General features: G+C 37.3%; 1 protein-coding gene across 2 annotated transcripts; it reads right to left on the reverse strand.

Moving 5' to 3' along the window:
* Positions 1-1,622: 1,622 nt before the first annotated feature.
* MAD2L1 (mitotic arrest deficient 2 like 1) lies at positions 1,623-11,263 on the reverse strand. Of its 2 annotated transcripts, none has more exons than XM_041757690.1 (5): positions 10,763-11,263; positions 9,796-9,942; positions 6,650-6,770; positions 5,593-5,696; positions 1,623-1,862 (listed from the first exon to the last, which is right to left on the reverse strand). In XM_041757690.1, the coding sequence occupies exons 1-5, from the start codon at positions 10,833-10,835 to the stop codon at positions 1,813-1,815; spliced, it is 495 nt and encodes a 164-aa protein (XP_041613624.1). In that variant the 5' UTR covers positions 10,836-11,263; the 3' UTR covers positions 1,623-1,812. The 2 variants fall into 2 exon arrangements, with proteins under 2 accessions (XP_041613624.1, XP_041613623.1); XM_041757689.1 differs by lacking the exon at positions 1,623-1,862 and adding an exon at positions 4,055-4,901 and having other exon boundaries at positions 10,763-11,261.
* Between the last annotated feature and the right edge of the window lie 10,254 nt (positions 11,264-21,517).

Below are 21,517 nucleotides of genomic sequence, written 5' to 3' on the forward strand. Positions count from 1 at the left end.
CAAAATGGTGCAGATAAATGCAGATGAATGGACTGTATACAAATAAATGAAATTATGTTTCTCTAGTATAAAAAAGAGATCAAATGGTAAGAGCACAAAAATAGGTGAAATGGTAACATAAACTGACTTGTGTAATCAGAGGGTCAACTCTTGACATTTTCCTCTTTAAGCTTTTTCTAATAGTTTTGTTGCTAAGGCTACAATGTTTTTGCCAGATTAGAAGAGGATTGTCAACTCTAATGAAGATTAAGTGGCTTTCCCAACTAGATTTTTTTTAATAAGCATCAGTTAATGCTGCTGGCTTTCAAAGCCATATTCATGAAGAATGGAAAGATCTTTAAAGAGCTGCTCTTAGAGACTCCTAAATCTGGGAAACAAACACGGGGTAGTGGAAGGGGAGGTGGGTGGGGAGATGGGGTGACTAGGTGACGGGCACTGAGGGGGGCACTTGAAGGCATGAGCACTGGGTGTTATGCTCTATGTTGGCAAATTGAACTCCAGTCAAAAATAAATAAAAAATAAATAAAAAATAAAGATCTGCTCTAAGAAGGTGTAACTAATAAAATTTGAAATTTAGCAGCATTTCTATTCCATAGTTATTCCAACACACAAGTTTTTATCATGGTTACATTGAACAAAAATAACTTAAAACAGAACTTTACATATTTAATAAAAAGATGAAGATATTATTATTTACAACTTTAGCCAAAAATTAGTTCCCTAAAGAGTAAAAGGTTATTTAATGAACAATTCTTTTGACTGGTTGGGAAAGTGTTGCACAACGGTTCACAAATTCACACTTGATTTATTCTTTGAACGATATAGATAACTTACAGGATTCAGTCCTCTGTCTTTTGGTTCCTGCCATTAATTGGTTAAAGTCATCTGAGGACAGTGTAATTACAACGCTCCCAAAGAAACCTGGAGTTTTGTAAATACAGTAAATGGAAAGTAATGTGTTATGGACATTCAATTGCTAAAAGGATGTAAAAGGGTAGGAGCCATTAGGAAAGGTGAATACACACTTCTCTTGATGTGCTTGCTGAGGAGCCAAATGAGCTTCTTGATCATGGACAGAAGAGACCACCTAAAGTTTAAGAAATGTAGAGCTGTTTGTGTGTCCATTGATCCTGCAATTCTACTTGTGCACTAAAGCAGGAAAATTAAATGAAAAATTACCTAGCCAATACAGGTGCTGTGTTTTCTTCCTCTGATGTCTTTATATCTTTGTAGCCAGAAATCCTAATGTTAATTTCCAATAGGAAAGGCTGAATATTAAAGTTAAAAGTTCACCTTAATTTGAATATTGTAGCATTGGTGACATCTGGTGGAAAACGAGTTACAGGGTAGCATTATTTAGGTATCCTGATCTTTCCTGTATACTATCACTTTCACCAGATTTTCACATAGCCCTCTCCCCAAGTCCATGGGAAAAGTGTGCTTTCTGGCCCCACTGAAGTTTGGTTTAGCCTTAAGACTTACCTGCATCAGTGGAATATGGGCAAAAATGAGAGTGTGAAAGTTCTGAAGATAAGCTTTAGGAGTCCTGGTGAGGCATTCGTTGCCCCTTCAATGATAGAAGGAGACACGTGCCCTGCAGATTTACATGAGAAGAAGACAAGCACTCCAGATAACCCACAGACTTACAGGGAAAAAAATTGCTATTCTATGGTTGTTTGTGCAAAAGCCAATTAATACATGAGATTATTACACACCTCTGTGTGAATTCCCATGGAGGCTTGACTCCTCTCTTCAACTGATGACACTGGGAGAAGAATCCTGGAGACGTGTGGTTCAGTCCCTTCTGGGGCTCTATTTCAGACCCTGATAGGCCCAGTCAGAACATGTTTCCATTCCTCTACCTATGGTAAGCAAAACTGAGTCAAGAGTCCAGGGCAGGCCCATCAGACTCTCTTACAATCTTAATACTGTCTGGTGAGAAGAAGTAAAGGATCTATACCCTAGAAACTACAGAACACTTTGGAAAGAAATTGAGGAAGATACAAAGAGATGGAAAAATATTCCATGCTCAGGAATTGGAAGAATTAATATTGTGAAAATGTCAATGCTGCCCAGGGCAACTTACACATTTAATGCAATCCTTATCAAAATAAAATGGACTTGCTGCAGAGAGTCAGAATAAATTATCTTAAGTGTTTTGTGGAAACAGAAAAACCCTCGAATACCCAGTGGAATATTAAAAAAGAAAACCATAGCTGGTGGCATCACAATGCCAGATTTCAAGTTGTACTACAAAGCAGTGAGCAGTGTTTTCCACCAGAAGCCTGATATAGCTCTAATGTAACTGCAAAGAAGGCTCTGCAATGTAGGGTAGCCCATGACATTTGAAATGCACTTACTGCCACTGCCGCACAACTATAAGGAAGCCTAGCACTTCATGGTTTTGCTTTCATTCAATCAGTGTAAACGGTGAAAGTAAAACCTTTTTTCTCTGTTTAACGTGGTGTGGAAGTCATGTAGGGCTTTTTTTCCAAATTTTTATTTAAATTTTAGTTAACATATAGTGTAATATTGGTTTCAGTATAATTTAGTGATTCATCACTTACATATAATACCCACTGTTCATAGGTCATTTGCAATTCTCGCATCTGTTGGTTTAAATATCTTCCTCTTAAGGTGGACTTCAAGGTATAGGAAAAGAGGGCAGGACAAGTTTAGTTGGAGCCATAGGCCAAAGCTTTTCCAATTGAGCTTTCCCAATAAAGCTTGTAGCTTGGCTCCTACTCAGCTCCAATATATGTACTAGTAGGAGTCAGTAGTGTTACAAGTCACAAATTATAAGTGGTAATATTAGGATCATTTAATTTGGCAAATAAAAACAACTGACAGAATTTAAGTATTATCAGTGATCTATTAAGAAAGTTGCTACTGGTGAACATTTTTCAGGGAATGACCACATTATTTCTGGTTACTTAGCAGAGGCATTTAGTGTTTCCTAAAACAGTTATTGCTTTCTAAAAAGAATTTCAAACTTTTGTCCCAAAAGTAGGACCAGAATTTTTAACTCTTCATATTTTTACTGAACTTCCAGTTCTGCTTTCCTTCTCAACCTAATGTTTCATATTTAGAGGTTACAAACAGCCCAGAATTCAAATATTTTAATCTTACGAGTGTCCACTTTGTAACATACCTCATGTTTAGAAAACCAGACTCTTGACCATACCTTAATTCAACATCATTTTCCTTTCTGCAGAACTGCTTTTCTTATTCAGGAAAAGGACATATGTGGGTGGACCTCAATTAGATAGCTTCAACAATTCTCCAGGCAATGGGCTTTCACAATAGCATTCACTATACCTGTCATCAAATACTGGCACTTATTTGTCTTGCAATGAGAGAATTGCCCTTTATTCTTAACAAGCAGGCAACTGGATCAAAGAGATTAGATTACTCAGGTGAAAAAACAAATACATAATGAGATAAACCTGTGTAGTAACTGCCTGGAAGCTTGCCATCTATTTTCCTCTCCATATCTCAAGCTTCAGAAAGACCAGGACTTTGTTTCATTCATACTAATACTTGGCACTTTAACAGGTGCTCACTTTGTCATTTCTGAATGAGTGATACAGGCTATGTGTTTTTACTTTATAGTGAAGGTTAATGAGTTAATTCATATAAAAAGCTTAGAACGGTGTCTGATACTAAGCACTTAATTACAAAACAAGGTAACATTTAGAATAGAGATTAGAAAAGACGTCAGAAGTTTGCCTTAAACTGACCCTTAAAAAATAAGGAAAACTAGGCTGGCAATAAAGCTAAGAGGATAGAAAAGTTCTCCAGCCCACTACATGCTAAAATGAATTAATTCCAAATGACATGTATTATTTTATACAGAGAATGATGCTTATTTTAAGTCTAAGCTTATAAGATTAAAGGGATATAATCAAAGCTTGTTCGTTAAATTGAAAGTACCTCCAGATTTATTCAAGTTGGTATCCTTAGGCCTCAGTAGGCACAAGATATTATTTGCTATACTGAATCCATTCTATTATATGTGTTAATACCACACCAATATAAACATATTTAAGACAAATTTTAAACATACATATTTAACTTTATTTCATCATCATTTAAAGCTTGATTTTATAAAACATAAAAAAATTAAGAGTTCTGTATCACAGGAATTTAAACAGTGGCAATATACATAGCTTTGTAGGTTCGAGTTCTACAACAAATTAAAATGAAATAATTGGAAATGTTTTCAATATGGAAAATATACAAATGAAATAAATGGCAGAGACCTATTATGAGCAATGTTGCATTACTTGCAGATTATTATTAGATAATTTCAGAATCTAAACAAAGACTCTCAATATTCAAACTTCTGTTGCTGTATTTTACATTTAATATCTTCCTACCTATATTCCAGAGTCAAAGTCCTTGACCAAAAGGTCTGATTTAAGAAGGCATTTAGTTTTATGGCAAAAGTTATCCATCTACAATTACCACTTTCAAGGAATTGACAACAATGCTGATGTGATCTGCTAGTTCCCTTTTGAACAATGTGCAATAATTTATGCCATCCCTGTATAAAGTCATACAGGTAACAAAAATTGGGACAATTATGCACAATTCAATAGATGTATAATGTTACGTTTTCCCAGTCTAAAAATTAACCAATGATACAAAATTATCAACTATAGTTGACTTGGTTTCAGGAAAACCGCATCTGAGAACTACAAGCACATCACTGTTCTTATCTCATCCTCAGTCACTGGTGGGAATTTTATAGGCCACCATGCTATTTACTTTGTGGATAGTAGTAGTAAATGAACGAAGACGGACTTCCTCAGAATTGGTAATAAACTGTGGTCCCGACTCTTCCCATTTTTCAGGTACAACCAAATCTTTGTCTGTATAAATCAGTAGGTCAAATGAACCTAAATTGGGGATAAGATCATTAAAGTACAATTATTTTTTGAAAGGTACAACTATCCTTCCTGTTTCCCTCACATGTGAGCCACCTATCATGTCAGAAAAGCTAGTTTAGCTTGATCTCTAATCAGTTATATTAGCTAATTGCTTTTCTTCAATGGAAATTTTAGTACAGAAAATACTGTACTCCTTTTTACTTAATGAAAAACTCGATTGTTTTTCTTTCTTCAAAGAAAAAAGCCATTAAAGATATTTGCAGGAAGTACATAATTAATCACGAGACAGCATAAATCTAAGCCAGAGAAAGAGAACATCTTGGTTCTGTGACCGCTGTATCCCAATGCCCAGAACCATGTCAGGCATACAGTAGGCATTTAGGGTATATCTGATGAATGAAGGAGTAATTAAGCTAGAAAAGAAAGACACAGTTATACCTAAGTCTTAATTATATACAAGGAAATGTGTATAAAATAAAAGTAATGGAAGAAATTACATCAAAATATTCAGCAGTACTGTAGAAAACTTTCATTCTTTCCCTATCCAGCACTTATAAATAAAATGGATTCATGATGTTTTTTTCACTTATATACCATGACATGGATAATTAAAAAATTCAACAAAACTATTAATTCTTAAAGTAATAGCTTAGTCTTTCCACAACAAATCTGAACCAACGTGAAGTCATATAATACTTACAAGAGACTTCCAACAGTGGCAGAAACGTCACGGTAGCTGTGATCTGTCGGATTACGGAGCGGATCTCATCCTGGATAGCCTTCTGAGACTTTTCTCTGGGTGTGCTACCGAGGAAACCAAATGAGTTGATTCATTTTAAGTTTTAACAAGTTATTTAAAACACTGGTAAGATTATTTGTTTGATTAAATGCTTCAAAACTCAGATTAAATAATGCATTCAAAAGGAGTCTTTAAATAACGATTATAATTTCATTTACTATTCCAGTTTTTACGCCTGATCTTAGTATCAGGTCATTAAATAACAGATGACTAGAAAACCTGCCAAGTGCTTCAAGTCAGGAAATATTCAGCATATTGTAAAATAAAGAAAACAAGTAGTATCTAAGATCTTTAATTGGCATAATCATTTTGGCATTTTTAGGAATACCTAAATGTCTAATTCTGTAGTGCTTCAAATAAGATGTCATATCAAGTTATTTTTATAATTAAATATTTTCTAAAATAGACCAAAGGCTTCAGGAACAAAGTACATTTCATTATGAGAGAGAGTTCTGAGTTTACAGGTAAGCATGCCTTGGACAATGCTAAGAATTAGCATATAACGAGGGGGCATTTCCCATCCAGAGGATCTAAGAACTTCAGAGTGTCTTAGGAAGTTCACAGCATTAAATGAAATACAGTAGAGCTGCATATCAAGCTAGGAGAAAGTCTAGGATAATACTTCATGGTTAAAAGTACCTTGACACAATCCATTAAATGGGCCACCTAATACATCATGTGTAGCTTACATATAGCACCATAAATACTAACGGTTGAAATTCATGGATTTTAGACTAAGGGCAGTTATGTTAAAAGTACAGTATACAAGTCCATAATAGGCATGACTCTTTTGTGAGCACAGTTTGTGAGTCTTATTCTTCTCCACAGGAGATCTAACATAATTACAAACAAACTACCTTATACGAAACTAGTTCAATTTGGTTAGAACTCATTTAGTCAAGAAAACAAGTTTTGGGAAAAAAATCATGAAAATGGAAGCAGTTTAATTCATACTTACCTGTCATCTTTTGCAGTCTTGTCGCACTCAATATCAAACTGCCACCTTTCAAGGATTTCACCACTTTCAATATTTGAGATGACTACCACCAGTTTCTGAACTGAACACTTGTATAACCAATCTGCAATACAGAACAAGGCATCTTTTTTGGTTCTCTGCATTTCAAAGTAACTCTCTTCCCAGGTCTCACTTTCTACCCTTAGCAAATTCCCACACAGTATTTTGGAACTCCTCCAACCTGTACAGGAAACTTGCCTCACAATAACCTAGCTCCCCTTTTCCAATTCTCAGTATCTGTACCAGATGTAGTTAGTACTGAATGCTAAGCACAGAGTAGTGAACATGCAGTATACTCTAATCCAAGGTAAATTGCAGAAGATGAGCATTAATCTAATCACTGCAGCAATAAATGTAAAATTTTAATTGTAATAAATGCTAAGAAGGTGCAGTATGTGATCCAATGAGAGAATATAGGAAAATTTGACTCAGGGAATTCTCACTTGACTTCGGTTCTACAAGTAAATACCATTAAATATGCAAAAGGATACAGAAAAGGATACAGGTCTAAAATACTGAAAAGCAAAAAGTATCTGACCAGAGGATTGAAAGGGTAATACAGATACAGTTAAGAAAGGGAGAATGAACAAGGTCGGTTTGTGCAAGATACATAGGGGTCAGACCACACAAGGTCACAGGGGCTAAATTAAAGAACTTATACTTCAAGAACCAGGGAAGTCATTACTGTGTCTGAAGCAGGGTGTGATGTGATTAAACTTATATTTCAGAACTATCCTTTTGGCTGTGATGTGTGGAAAGTAGAGTGGAAGTAAAGAGAGGATCTAGGGATGCTAATTGATTAGTAATTCAAGCAAGAGGTACTGCAGGCTTATAGAAAGATAAATTGGTAGAGATGGATCAGTATAGGTAGAGTCAAGAGATTTCGTGGTTAAAATTGTTAAGATTTATTGGATACTTATGAGACTAAGGAAGAGGAAATACTCAGGGATAGTTCCCAACTTTCTGGTTTATACCACTGGTTGGAAGGTTGATCCATTCATTGAGAGAAAAAGAATGGAAATGAGACATGATGCTTACAATTTTTTTAAGGTTTTATTTTTCTTCTTTTTTAAAGATTTTATTTATTTATTCATGACAGAGAGAGAGAGAGAGAGAAGCATAGAGAGAGAGGCAGAGACACAGGCAGAGGGAGAAGCAGGCTCCATGCAGGGAGCCTGATGTGGGACTCAATCCCAGGTCTCCAGGATCATGCCCTGGGCTGAAGGCAGTGCTAAACTGCTGAGCCACCTGGGCTGCCCTAAGGTTTTATTTCTAAGTAATCTCCACACCCAATGTGGGGCTGGAACTTACAACCCAAGATCAAGAGTTGCATGCTCTACTGACTGAGCCAGCCAGGACCCCCTTAAATTTAGTTTTCAAGTATCCCTAGGATAGCCACATGTGGATATCAAGGGAGCCACTTTATATGAGCAAAGAGAATACTCGGGTTGGATGTATGTTTGTGAGTCAACTACACAGAGATTGTTAATGAAGGTATGTGTCAGAAATCATCTTAGAGATTATAATAAGAGGGCCTCATAATGAGCCCTGAATTAATCTTGGAACTTGGGATTATATACTCAAGAATACACAGTTTTGTTTTTTTTTTCAAGAGACAAAAACAATCTTGTAATATTTACAGCTTGTGGGCCACCTAGGTCTCTTGTGTAGTCTTTTAAAAACTAGCCTTTAAAAATCTGAAAACATTCTTAGTTTGCAGGTTGCAGGTAGTAAAAAAATAGGCCACTTGCTGGATATAGGTCAGTCTTGCTGACCCCTTGACAAAAATCAACCTTTTCTCAATTTTGCTCTGAAAAGGAAGAGATTGGGTAGTCACTTAAAGATCTGGGGTGGGTGGAAATTTTTTTCTTTTAAAACTGAAGATAGATGAAACCAATGAAAATATCTCAAAACAGAGAAGTCGGAAATACCAGAGAAGAATTAGGGTAAATTAGTTAAGAAGGCTAGAGGGATGGGGATTCAAAGAGATTGAACAATTTGCCTCTAAGAAGAGCAATTCCTCCACTCTAACTAAAATAAAAGGGACAAATTAAATAGGAAGGTCTACATACAACTGGGGTGAAATGTCATCATTGTAGTCTTAAAGGAGACAACCTAAAAACCAGTAGCTTAGGCAGGGCTTGCTTCTTCATCAAATTAAGGTGACATAGATTTTTAGTTACTTCTATGTTTCAGGCTAAGTAATCTAAGTATAGCCCTGGGTGATTTAGCCCTGAAGATGATAAAAATACAATTAATAGAATTTTAAAAATAAAGCCCCTTGAAACAGAAAATATATATATGACTCAGGAATTAAAAGAAAAAAAGTACTGTAATGTTTTTTAGGAACTAGTTTTGGAAGGTCAAATGAGGAGCCAGGGACAAACATCCTATAACACAGAAAAATTAGAAGTTAGAATCCTAAGTAGAGAAAAACATGGGGGAAAAAAGAGACAGAATAGATGGAGAACAAGTATTCAGTAATTTCTTGAGCTAAGAAAAAACAGTGAGTGTTCAGATAGAAATGGCTAACTTACAGGCAGGATTTTAACAAAGACAAATGAAGATAGTAAGACACTAGAAAACTTTATTGGGTATTCTATTAGTAGTCTTTTTTTTTTTTTTTTTTTTTAAGTTTAGTTCCCAGGCTGGATCCAATTTCATTTTCTTTTATCTTAAAATAATGATGGTTTTAAACTCTAGGCAGCTATGGAAAATATATCATGTTAAAAACATATAGTGGATTTCTCTCCAATAATAAACATCATCATAGTTATGTAAAATTCCAACTTGTTCCACCTGGCTACACGAACTGCAAAAATCACTTCAAAAAGAGTTGATAGAGATTGTTTTGTGAAGCCAGATCAGATTCCTAACATCAACGTATTTAACCCACTCAAAATGTGGTAGGGAAGAGTGGAGTTTCTTTCACTTTATTATTTGCTTCCTTCCGAAGGAGAATCGCTATATTTGAGATTGCAGTGTTTTACACCTCTTTGTAGAGAGCTGAAAAATGAACACCAAGATGCCAGAAAGTACGGGTCCAAGAAGGCCTGCAAAACTCAAAATGGTTTTCAACAATTAAATACCTTTCAGTTGTTCCACTACATTATTTAGGTATTTTACGAGCTCAGGATCAGTTGTTACAAGCAAGGTGAGTCCGTATTTCTGCACTCTGGTAAAGGTTTCAGATGGATATATGCCACGCTGATATAAAATGCTGTTGATGCCAAATGCTGAAAACAAAAGGAATGTTAAAGTTATTTCCACTTTGTAACTCTGGGAAATAAAACCTATTTAGATGTGGCTGCGGTTTCATTCATGGCATCAAACGGAAAAGGCCTAAATGTGCGTTTGTGGGTGTCTCGCTGAAAGCAGAGTAGGTGAAAAGTGCCACTGAAAATCCTTAAAAATGTTGCTTCTAAATCAAAAGAACACGATACGTGCTTTTATGCGGAAATAAAAATGCCAAACTGCATTAACCTAGCGTCAAAGTAGAACTACAAGCTCACGGTAATGCAAGCCCCAATTCAGGTTATGTGATCACAGGGTGTCGAAATAGGCTTTTGCGTCTGGATTAGCAATTGACTGATTAACCGGTCCAATGCTCCAGAGCAAGCCTCTCCCTCACTTTTCCCTCCTCTTCTCCTGCCAGAGTCTATCAGAGGGTGCAAACATGGCCTGGTCCAGGACAGAGTTTCCTAAATCCAGTCCATCGCCCTCAGTGCCGGAATCAAAGCTTGGTGGATGGGCTGTGCAAAATGTACTGGGGCTCCACCCGCTCGGGGCGGTGCCGGCCGGCCGGGCTGGGAAGCCTGTGGATCCGCAGTTTAAAGCAAGGCTGCTGGGGAGGGGCCGGCGCGAGGCAGGCCTGGGCAGCACCTGGGCTTCCCGCTGCCCCAGGAGCAAGGCGCCTAGATTAGATTCTCCAGCCAGGCGGGCGCTGGAGCAGAGCCGCCCCACCGCCACCCCCGCCCCCGCCTCCGTGGCCCTGGGCCTCCAGGGCCGCCGGGCCTCAGCTCTCCCCGCCCTCTGGCCTGCGGGAGCGGGACTTGCAGAAGAACTCGGCCACGATGTCCGCGCTCCCGCGCAGGGTGATGCCTTGCTCGCGGGACAGCTGCAGCGCCATGGCCAGGCCTAGGGACGAGGGAGCGCGCTGCTACCCGGCAGGCGGCGACCGCAGAGGCTCCAACGGTTCCCGCCACTCCTTTGGAAAGTAACGACGCTGCTCCCCGGGGCCTTCCGCGCAGGCGCGACGAGCCTCTCAGCCCGCCCAGCGCCAGTCTCCCCGCTCGCCGGAAGGGGGCGCCTCGCGCAGGCGCAGTGGGTAGGCGTGGTCAGGCACTTCCGGGTTGTGGGGCTCCGAAGGGTCCTGGCGGGCCCCTGTAATTGTGGTCGCGGGCAGCAGCTGAGGCGAGAGGACTGCAAAACCTGCTTTGACGCCCGCTCCCGAGGCCTGCGGACTGAGCGGCCCAGGATCCCAGCTCGTCAGTGCCAAAGCGATTGTTTCTTTTTTTTTTTTTCAATTTTTTTTAATTTATGACAGTCACACAGAGAGAGAGAGAGAAGCAGAGACACAGGCAGAGGGAGAAGCAGGCTCCATGCACCGGGAGCCCGACGTGGAATTCGGTCCCGGGTCTCCAGGATCGCGCCCTGGGCCAAAGGCAGGCGCTAAACCGCTGCGCCACCCAGGGATCCCTCAAAGCTATTTTCAAAGTGATGTGAACTGGGCGCCGGTTGCATCTGTACCTGGCCCCAGGGACCCCTGCCACCTCCCCAAACTTCTGCTTAGATGCTTCCGGAGTCAGTGAAGAACCCGCCTGCGTGGCTGCCCAGCTGCAGCTTGAGAGGGCCTGGTGACTGTATGCGGGCGCAGCTTTTAAGAAATTGGGGGGCGGCCGGGGTGGCCCAGCGGTTGAGGCGCCTTCAGCCTGGGCCTGACCCTGGAGCCCTGGGGTGGAGTCCCGCGTGGGGCTCCCTGCATGGAGCCTGCTTCTGCCTCCGCCTGGGTCTCTGCCTCGCTCTCTTTCTCTGTGTGTCTATCATGAATAAATAGATCCTCCATGGTAACAGGGAATTTATTTACACTAAATAAATACAGGCTAGTGTTGGTAAAATCTATGGGGATGTTAGGAAGAACTGCCCAAACTTGAGCCTATTCTGTTTCTTATTTATTTTGTAAACACTTAAGATTCCAGAAGCTTTGGAGAGATTTCTTTTTTTTTTTCTTTTTTAAGATTTTATTTACTTATTCATGAGAGACACAGAGAGAGAGGCAGAGGCAGAGGGAGAAGCAGGTTCCCCACAAGGAACCTGATATGACTCCATCCCAGATCCCGGGATCAGGACCTGAGCCAAAGGCAGATGCTCAACTGCTGAGCCATCCAGGCGTCCCTGAGAGGTGTCTTTGCTATTTTAATTGCTCGGTTTGACATTGACCTATCTTATTTAAATCATCATGAATGTTTTTAAAAACTTGTTTTCAGTTACTTCAGTTTAGTTTTATTTACAATTCGGTGATGTCTTTCTAATGTGTAGAAGGCTATTTGGGCAGTGAGAAGGATAAATATAAATTAAGATTTATTTCTGTAGAAAATTCAAGCAGAGAACATAACCAGACAATACCACATCAGTAAAAGAGATAACCATGAAAAAGTGTCATAAACAGGCCTACACTCAGTATTAGGATGCTAAAACCAGAAATGAAATTTCTAAAGGTAAAATCAAGTGGAACTGCAGACTGAAAGTAACTTAATTAATGACTTAGTTGAACAGTCTTATTTCCTCAGTTGAGGAGACTGAGGTCCTGAGTGATTAGTTTAAGATTCAATATCTAGTTAGAAGATTTAGTAGTAGAATCTAGAGTTCCTGACTTAGTCCCTTTTTAAATTGTATCAATTTAAAGACATGGTAATGAATGCTTTTATTTTTAAAGGCCATTTAAAAAAAATCAACTGATTTTAGTTTAAAGTTATTGCCCCCCCCAAGATTTATTTATTTATTTATTTATTTATTTATTTATTTGTTTGTTTGTTTGTTTAGAGAGCATGCATGAGTGGGAAGGGCAGGGGGAGAGGCAGAGAATCTCAAATCGACTCAGAACTGAGTTTGAGCCCCATACAGGGCTCAATTCCAGGGCCCTGAAATCATGATCTGAGCCAAAACCAAGAGTCAGAACTTTAACTTACTGAGCCAACCAGATGCCCCAAGATTAAGGGTTTTTTTTTTTTAATTTTTTTTTTAAATTTTTATTTATTTATGATAGTCACAGAGAGAGAGAGAGGCAGAGACACAGGCAGAGGGAGAAGCAGGCTCCATGCACCGGGAGCACGATGTGGGATTCGATCCCAGGTCTCCAGGATCGCGCCCTGGGCCAAAGGCAGGCGCTAAACCGCTGCGCCACCAGGGATCCCAGATTAAGGGTTTTTATTCGTTAAACTGTACACATTACTTGTCAAGAAAACGACAGTACAATCCATAATGAATTGTATGTCAATACACAAATAGTTTCAACTGCCAGAAGATGGCACTGTTTACATGTGAAATAATACCTCTTAAAAATTCAGGGTATATGTTTAAATTCAGCTCAAAGTAAAATGAAGGAAAAATGTATTTAATGGCTTCTAAGTTATCCGTATATGTGAAATACATCAGAATGAAAAGTTGAATCATAATATATTATAGATTTCATATCCTTGTAACTATTTATTATAGGGATACTATTTATATTTACATTCACTTTGCATATTAATTTTTTACATGGACAAAGTATTGAATCATTTTTTCTTCTTTTTTTTGAATCATTATTCTTATGGAAAGGTTTCTTTCAAATCACTAGGTGTTATTTTATTCTTGAGGCCAACATCTTGTCATAAAGCAAGTTTTTTCTAAATCTGATAAAACAGAGGGATCCTTTGTGATTATTTTAATAAGAAATGCATTTACTAAATTTTGAATAAGATTCTTGTGCACCTAGTTAATAAATTAACAATTATGTCATTTTGGGGAATTTGCTTTTTTCTTTTTTTTTTTTTTTCTTTTTTTTTTTTTTTCTTTTTAAAATACGGATGTTGTTATAAAGATTTATTTCCCTTAGATATTTCCTGCTAAGGACTTTCTTTGATTGTTGGCCCACGTGTTCAAAAAAGTAACACAACAAATTTGAATCATGACATTGTATTAATAAGTAATGGTTTAATAAAGTGAACAAATCTATCTCCATACTAGTATAATTTATATTTTTTAACAATCCAGTTGCATATATAGAATATAATCTTTAGTAAAAATTAAGAGCCAAGTATTATTGAGAACATATTAATAATTCCAAAGTTCTTATAAAGAGCAATATGGGTTGTTTCTTATCAGAAAGTATTACCATGTTTTGTTATGATTTTGTTTTGATATTTTAATTCTGTTATGATAATGGCAAATAGTCACTTAGAAGTCTTTTCATGGCTCAACAATGTTAGGTACCAAAGGTATAATTTGAAAGGTAGGCGATAATCTTATTCATATTTAATCCCCGGAGACTGTTTGATGGAATGCGTATGTGTGTATGTATGATGTATATATGAAGAATGGGTTCTGCAGTCAGTTGGATTTGACAGCACAGTGTGTTTAAAGTATAATTGAAATTCAAAACAACTTAGAACAGTTTCAGATATAGAAACTATCAACACAGAGCCTCTATGAAAATTTAACAAGCCATGGTTGCTATTAAGTTAATAAAATAGATTTAATTTCCTAAATGATTTTATAATTATATACTAAATTTGATCAAACATTGTCTGCCCATGATACATTTTTAGCTTGTTGTTTCTGAATATTTTGTTTGTAGGGTTATTTTTATTATTTGTCTGTAAGTAAAGGTGAATTGGTTCTGGTAAATCTATCAACTAATAGACTAAGATGTTATCTGAGTGAATAGAAAGATACTTGTTGAGCTTTACAGACAAAATAAAGAAACCATAAATATGGGTCTTTATCAAATATTTGTGAATACCAATTTATAAAATACTTATGAGAAGAAAAAGCTTTGTGAAAACATGGAAAATCACTTTACTTTAAATTTATATTTTTCTCTTTGGATAAACTTGGTTTTTTCAACTGGAACAATTCTCTTATAACCTGCCTTTTATTTATAACTCATTCAAACAATGTAGTAGTCAAGCTATATTTATCAGGTTACAGATCAGTCATGCACATGAATTCTATTATTTCTGCTGGGATTTCCCACTTAAAAATTGAATATGACAGTGTTTTTTTATTCTGGAGTAATGTACATAGTCTTTAAAACATCAACTGACAACAAAAAGACTTACTGAACCCTAGAGTTTTTGGTTTAGTGTTGGAGATGAAGTGGATAAAAGTTAAATGATATATTTTTATTATTGCTTGATCTCAGTATAGTTATAAATAAAGATGCTAACTTTTCACACTGAAATAGATGGCAATTATCTGTTGTCAGGTAGTCTTTTGGATGATTCAGAATATACCTTTTTAAGCTTGTGTTACATTAGTATCTAAAGGGAACTGTGTCTCTATGTGAATATGGACAGTTAGCATTTACCAACATGTACCTGTCTACTTTCTCTTGTTTAAAAAAAAAAAAAACTTAAAAAAAAATGGGGTTATAGAAGGTCAGCAAAGGGTGGGTTTGAGATGTTTGGGTGGGTTAAGTGGGCATTTTGACAACATGGCTTCTCCTTTGGCATGTTTAATTGTGATGTTTAACGGACATCCTTGCAGTTTAAGATGACACTTTTAAAATAAAAATCTCCTAATGATGACTTGAGCCCTGCCACTCGATGGGAGAATCAGAAGAACTTGTAGGATCTTATTTGGAATTGACATTCTCTATTGTAATTTTGTTCCTGTTTATTTTTAAATTTTCTTTTTGTTTCACTTGAAAGGAAAGATGCTCAGTTTTAAACGTTAAAAGTGTACAAGTTTCTTTGTTACAATAAAACTAAATGTGTACACACACACACACACACACAAAGGAAACTTGAAATGAAGTTTCATTAATTTCTATGTCTCCAAGGATATTCTTGCAGACCCTAGTATGAGACACAACAGGCTGAGGCATTTAGATATTCACAGAATTTTGTTATTCTTAAAAGTGATGATATGAGTTTGTATAATTAAAGAGTTATTAATAAGATAGGTTCCTTTTTAGTTTTGGAATTTTACATCAAGATTCTTATTAAATTTGAGTTATTTTTAGTTTCCATTGAATTAATAAGAAATCATAATATTTAGCTCCTAAGGGCAGCCAAATATGCTACTGTAATACAGTTAAACATCTTAGGGACTTAGGAAGTTATGTGCTTCTATCCCTAGGATGGCTGCCTGCCTTAGGATAATGATCAGAAGTATGGGAAAGGCAGGCCATTATTTAGTGCCCCAAGTACACTTGGCACTTGAAGGAAGGTTGCTTGAAGGACTCTGGAAATGTGAATATACCTGCCTCTTTTCTTTCTCAAAGATCTTGTTTAAAATAGTGTATCCCATTAGTAACAGAAAAGGTGATGAAAACACACCAATAGAGGTTTATTTATCTCAAAATTATAAACATTTCCAGGCTATTAGGCAATGTGCTATCTACTATACTTTATATATATTTAAAATATATATTTACATATGTATTTCAAATGTGATATTTTATATATGTTCTATTTAAACATAATATATATATAAAAACATACTAAAGTTAGAAATTGGAGAAAGATGAGATAAATGTTTCTTTTAAAAATTATTCTTGCTGGAGAGCCTGGGTGGCTCAGTTGGTTAAGCATTGTTGGTTTCAGGTCAGGTTGTGACCTCAGGGTTGTGAGGTCAGGCCCCAAGTCTGGCTCTGAGCTCAGCATGGAGTCTGCACCAGGCTCTCTCTCTCCTTCCCACTCTGTTCTTCCTCCCTCCCCTTGGACCCTCTGTCTCTCTCTAAAATAAATAAATAAAATATTTTAAAAGGACTTTTATTATAACATTGGAAGATAATTTATTTTTACTTTCACTTAATGTATTAGTAACTATATTAAAGTGTATGTGGTTAATATGCCTCACTTTTTTAAAAGTTGATTTAATTACTTGTAAAGAACTATTTAAAAGTCTGATACTGAGTTTGGTTTATTTTACTACCAAATGTATTTCAAATGTTATATTTTTTGGTTTGTTTTTGAAATTTTTTTTGACCATTAGAGTTAAAAAGATAAATTACAAAGATATGAAGATGAAAATGGAAAAAGTTCATTATTGACTTATTCTTTATTTTATTTATCTATATTTTTATAATTTTAATGAATGTATCTAAAAAGAAAGAATTAAGCAGTTTTGACCCATTTCTTAAAAATATGAAAATACATCTTTATATTAGTTTATTTTATTTATTTTTTTTAAAATTTTTATTTATTTATGATAGTCACACAGAGATAGATAGATAGAGAGAGAGAGAGAGAGAGGCAGAGACACAGGCAGAGGGAGAAGCAGGCTCCATGCACTGGGAGCCTGACATGGGATTCGATCCCAGGTCTCCGGGATCGCGCCCTGGGTCAAAGGCAGGCGCCAAACCGCTGCGCCACCCAGGGATCCCTTTATATTAGTTTAGAACTAAATGTTTCCATCTTCTAATTGCCTTTGGAAATAATTTCTAATTTAGAAAAATTATAAACAAATTAGAAAAAATTGTTTCCAAGTTTTTCAATTGTACAGGTGTTATTGGTTTTTTTTTTAATAATTGATACCAACATGCTCTCTTAGTAGCATGACTGTCTTTTGAAAAACATTTGCTCATTCATTTAAAAAAGTCACATTTTCTTTAAAAGAACATATTGGGTATTAATTTTTCTGAAATTCTTGTCAGATAGCCCAGTACCAGGTGTTACCTACATAGAGAAAGGGTGAGCAAACTTGAAACAGTTGACTTTCATTTCCTCAAGATACCAATAGTGACCTGTAACTTTCTGATGTGTAGACTGTGTGAGGGTGCTGGTGTCAATCCATTTGTTACATTTTATTACAGTTTAGTTTATTTTCTTAGATTAAAAGAATCAACCTAAGTAGAAGTTCTAACAGTTCTTTGTATACCCCCAAAGGATTGTTTTTTTGTTTTGTTTATAAAGATTTTATTTATTTATTCATGAGAGACACAGAGAGAGAGAGAGTCAGAGATGCAGGCAGAGGGAGAAGCAGGCTCCATGCAGGGAGCCTGATGTGGGACTGGATCCCAGGTCTCCAGGATCACACCCTGGGCTGAAGGCAGGTGCTAAACTGCTGAACCACTGGGGCTACCCACAAGGGATTGTTCTGTACACATAACTCACTTTGGAAATCATTAGTTGAAAGTATGCGTACAGAAATCCTATTGCCTGAAGGATAAGGCATCCTGAGTTGGGGATGGTAGTGTTCCTTGCTTGCCCCCATGCTCAGGTAGACATGGGACAGATGGAAGCAGCTTGGATGACTGACTTGCCTGTGTGGAAAGTTGAGCTATCATTTTCCATGTTGCCTCCGCCAGACCAATCCTGTGAGGAAAATACATTATTTCTTTGGGAAAGGGTGCCCCAGACTTTTGGACACCATTCATTTTCCACTTAAACTTACTGAAGGCACAGAATAAAAACCCTATTAGGAGTTTCAACAGTTCCTTTGTGGTAAAAGTCCATTTGGATCCCATAAAATAATTTTACTACTGATAGCCCAGAGGTGGAATGTCATGGGATCATCTAAGGGAGCAGCAATCTTCAACTAGTCTACCAGAGGCATAGTTCACAGGCACATGCACAAGAAAACAATAGAATTTGTCACATAAAATTTTTGTGAGGATTACAGGAGATAATAAAACTGAAGCTTTGGTTATTTTAAATATATTATTCTTGTTCTATTCTCCTTATTATTAATTATCATTATTATTTAGATAGCTTTTTTCCAACTTTCTCCAGCACATCCTGATACATCTAGGATAACTAAAGGAGTCCTCGGATGATGTAACCTAAGGAAAAGGTGAGAACAGACACTCTCTTACCATTATGGCAAACAAGGTGGAATTATAATGGCTAGCATTTATTGAGCACTTCTTTTCTGCCAGGCACTCTTCCAAGTGCTTTATGTGAATCTACTTATTTAATCCTTTCACGAGCACACAAGTTAAGTACTATTATTGCCTGTGTTTTATAGCTAAGAAAATTAACTTATAGAAGGAATTTGAATAATTTATCCAAGGTCACCCAACTTAGAGAACTGAGGTCTAGTCCAATCTAGATTGCAGCAGGGTGTGAAACCTGAAAATGTGAAAAGTCTGGCTATATTTTAAATAATCTCCTTTGAGGTGATGGACAGTGAGCCCTTACGTCCTTGTCCCCCCCTCCATTCTTGACATAAAACTCCTTGGACTCATGTAGCAGTGAAACACAATGTAGCTGAATGGCCAGAAACCTAGTGGACACTCAGAGTAAGAGAGAAGACCCTGCGCTTAAGATAAAGGGTGGAAACGAGGGGTAGAGGTCCTAAGTAGAGTAAGAGAGACCAGAAGTGGGATCCAGGTTGGAGTATCAGCTTTTCTGAGTAGGTAGCCCAAATGGGTATCCCGAGTAGGGTTACAACATTAGAAGTAGTTTTCTATTTTGTGCTGTTTACAAATGTCCTGGCCAGGGACAGAATGATTGAAATCCAGTCTATTGCTCAGCTCACCAATTATGTAGATAGTTCTGGCAAAAGGAAATGAGAAAGAATATCCATTACTGTAAGAGTGTAAAGGACGGGGGGCACCTGGGTGGCTCAGTCCATTAAGTGCAGGACTCTTGGTTTTGGCTCAGGTCAGAATCTCAGGGGCATGAGAACCAGTTGGCCTGGGATTCTTTCCCCATCCTCTCCCTCCCCCTGTGCTCCTCCCCATCACCACCATTCTCACACACACGTGTGTGTGCCATAAATAAATAAATAAATAAATAAATAAATAAATAAATAAATATCTTAAAGAATGTAAAAAGATGAGAGATCTGAGAGGCATTTTAAAAATGTGTTCATATGTGTTTGGTTGATCTCTGATAAATAAAAAATCTTAGAGATCATAGTAGAATTGTATACATGGAGATGATGAAAAAGTCTGTGGGATCAGATTCATTTTCCTTCAAGTGAGTTTAGGTCAGGAAGAGAAGAGACTGAGGGAAGGATCTAGGGGTAATAACTAATAAAATGGCACACAGAAGAAGAAGAGGCAATGAAGGAAAGTCAGAAGAAGTAGGAGGAAAATCATGGGAGATAAATGTCAGAAAAACCTATTTAGTTAGAGGCACCTATTTGAGTTAGTTGAAAAAAAGTTTTAGTAGCTTAGTACACAATATAGAAATAAGAATGGGAAAACATCATCAGATATTGTATTTAGAAGATCTTTGATGAATTAAGAGGAAGCAATTTGGGCCACATGGTAGGGACAGAAGTCTTGCTGAGTTTTGAAGTGAGGGATGAGGAGATAGAAGCAAAAGTTTCATGAATAAGAAAATTGGAGAGTGGGGAAATAACATGAGCCATTGCTGGGTTTGGGGAATTTTATTTTTAGAAATAAAACAAAGAGGAAATATGTGTTTTTAATTTAATTTATTCTTTTAAATTTTAATTTTAAATTATTTTTAGGAATAAAATAAAGAGGAAGAATGAGCCAGAGCAATATAAAAACTAAAGTTGAAGGTCTTAGAAAGGTGGAACCAATAGAGCCAGACATTGGAGACCACAGAAAGCAGTGGCATCAAGGACCCAAGTGGAGAATAAGCCTTAGAAGAGACATTTCCTTCTTGGAAAATCAAAATATATAAGAAAGGAGAGGCAAGAGTGTAGATGAATTTTTATTTTTGGGGAAGTATTACATTAAGTGTGGAATGACCTTCAGTTTCTCAATGGAGGAGGAGGTAAGATAAGGAAGTTGGGGAAGGCAAAGATAGGCAAACAAGGAAAAAGGATTGAAAAGATTCTGGGGGGTAGCCATTCTGAGGAATGGGAAGAGAAATCAACCAAGGAAAAAATAATAGCACAGAGCATTGTTCCTCGATAGATGTTTCCTGAGTGGTCTTTATCTCATGATGTGGAGCTGTATGGATACAAGAGGGAGAGAAAACAGCTTTTCTTTTCCAGGTAAATCTATCTGGGGAGCCAATACACAAAAATAGCTGCAAAGGAGGAGGTATAACATAAGAACCAAGTGAATATATGCTGTAAATGCAAAATGCAATTTTTTAAAATTTTTATTTATTTATGATAGTCAGAGAGAGAGAGAGGCAGAGACACAGGCAGAGAGAGAAGCAGGCTCCATGCACCGGGATCCCGACGTGGGACTCGATCCCGGGTCTCCAGGATCGCGCCCTGGGCCAAAGGCAGGCGCCAAACCGCTGCACCACCCAGGGATCCCCTGTAAATGCAAAATGAATGCAAAGGTAACTATGGGACAGTTTTTTGGAGGACATAGTAGTACTTGAAGGGTACTTGGAACTTCAGGCAAAGATGATGGGTGGCTGTTAGGGAAGGTTACATTGGGCACATGAAGTCTGATGTGGATCATAAAGAAAAGGTAGGACAATAACCTTTTTGGATGTAGACATAGAGGTAGGACATTACAAGCACAGAACTTAAAATCAACAGACCAAAAGTATGGAAGCACCAAACCAGTTCACTTTTTGCCCAGGACACAGTCTTCATGTAATTAGATCACATCGGGGTGTCTTTTCTAGAGAGCCTTGTGTGGCAGGTGGAAAAGTTGGGACTTTTCCCAGGAGACATGAGAAAGCCATTGGAAGTTCTGAAACTCGGGAAGAATGTAACTAA

The sequence above is a fragment of the Vulpes lagopus genome, chromosome 6 (genome assembly GCF_018345385.1).
Source record: "Vulpes lagopus strain Blue_001 chromosome 6, ASM1834538v1, whole genome shotgun sequence".
In the NCBI taxonomy this organism is placed as follows: Eukaryota; Metazoa; Chordata; class Mammalia; order Carnivora; family Canidae; genus Vulpes; species Vulpes lagopus.

Excerpts from the sequence above, each read along its gene's own strand:
- MAD2L1 (XM_041757689.1), bottom strand. The coding sequence starts at position 10,835 with ATGGCGCTGCAGCTGTCCCGCGAGCAAGGCATCACCCTGCGCGGGAGC. Across the intron at positions 9,943-10,762 it reads CATCGTGGCCGAGTTCTTCT|CATTTGGCATCAACAGCATT; the intron begins GCAAGTCCCGCT and ends TTTTGTTTTCAG. Across the intron at positions 5,697-6,649 it reads AAGACTGCAAAAGATGACAG|CACACCCAGAGAAAAGTCTC; the intron begins GTAAGTATGAAT and ends TTTCCTCGGTAG.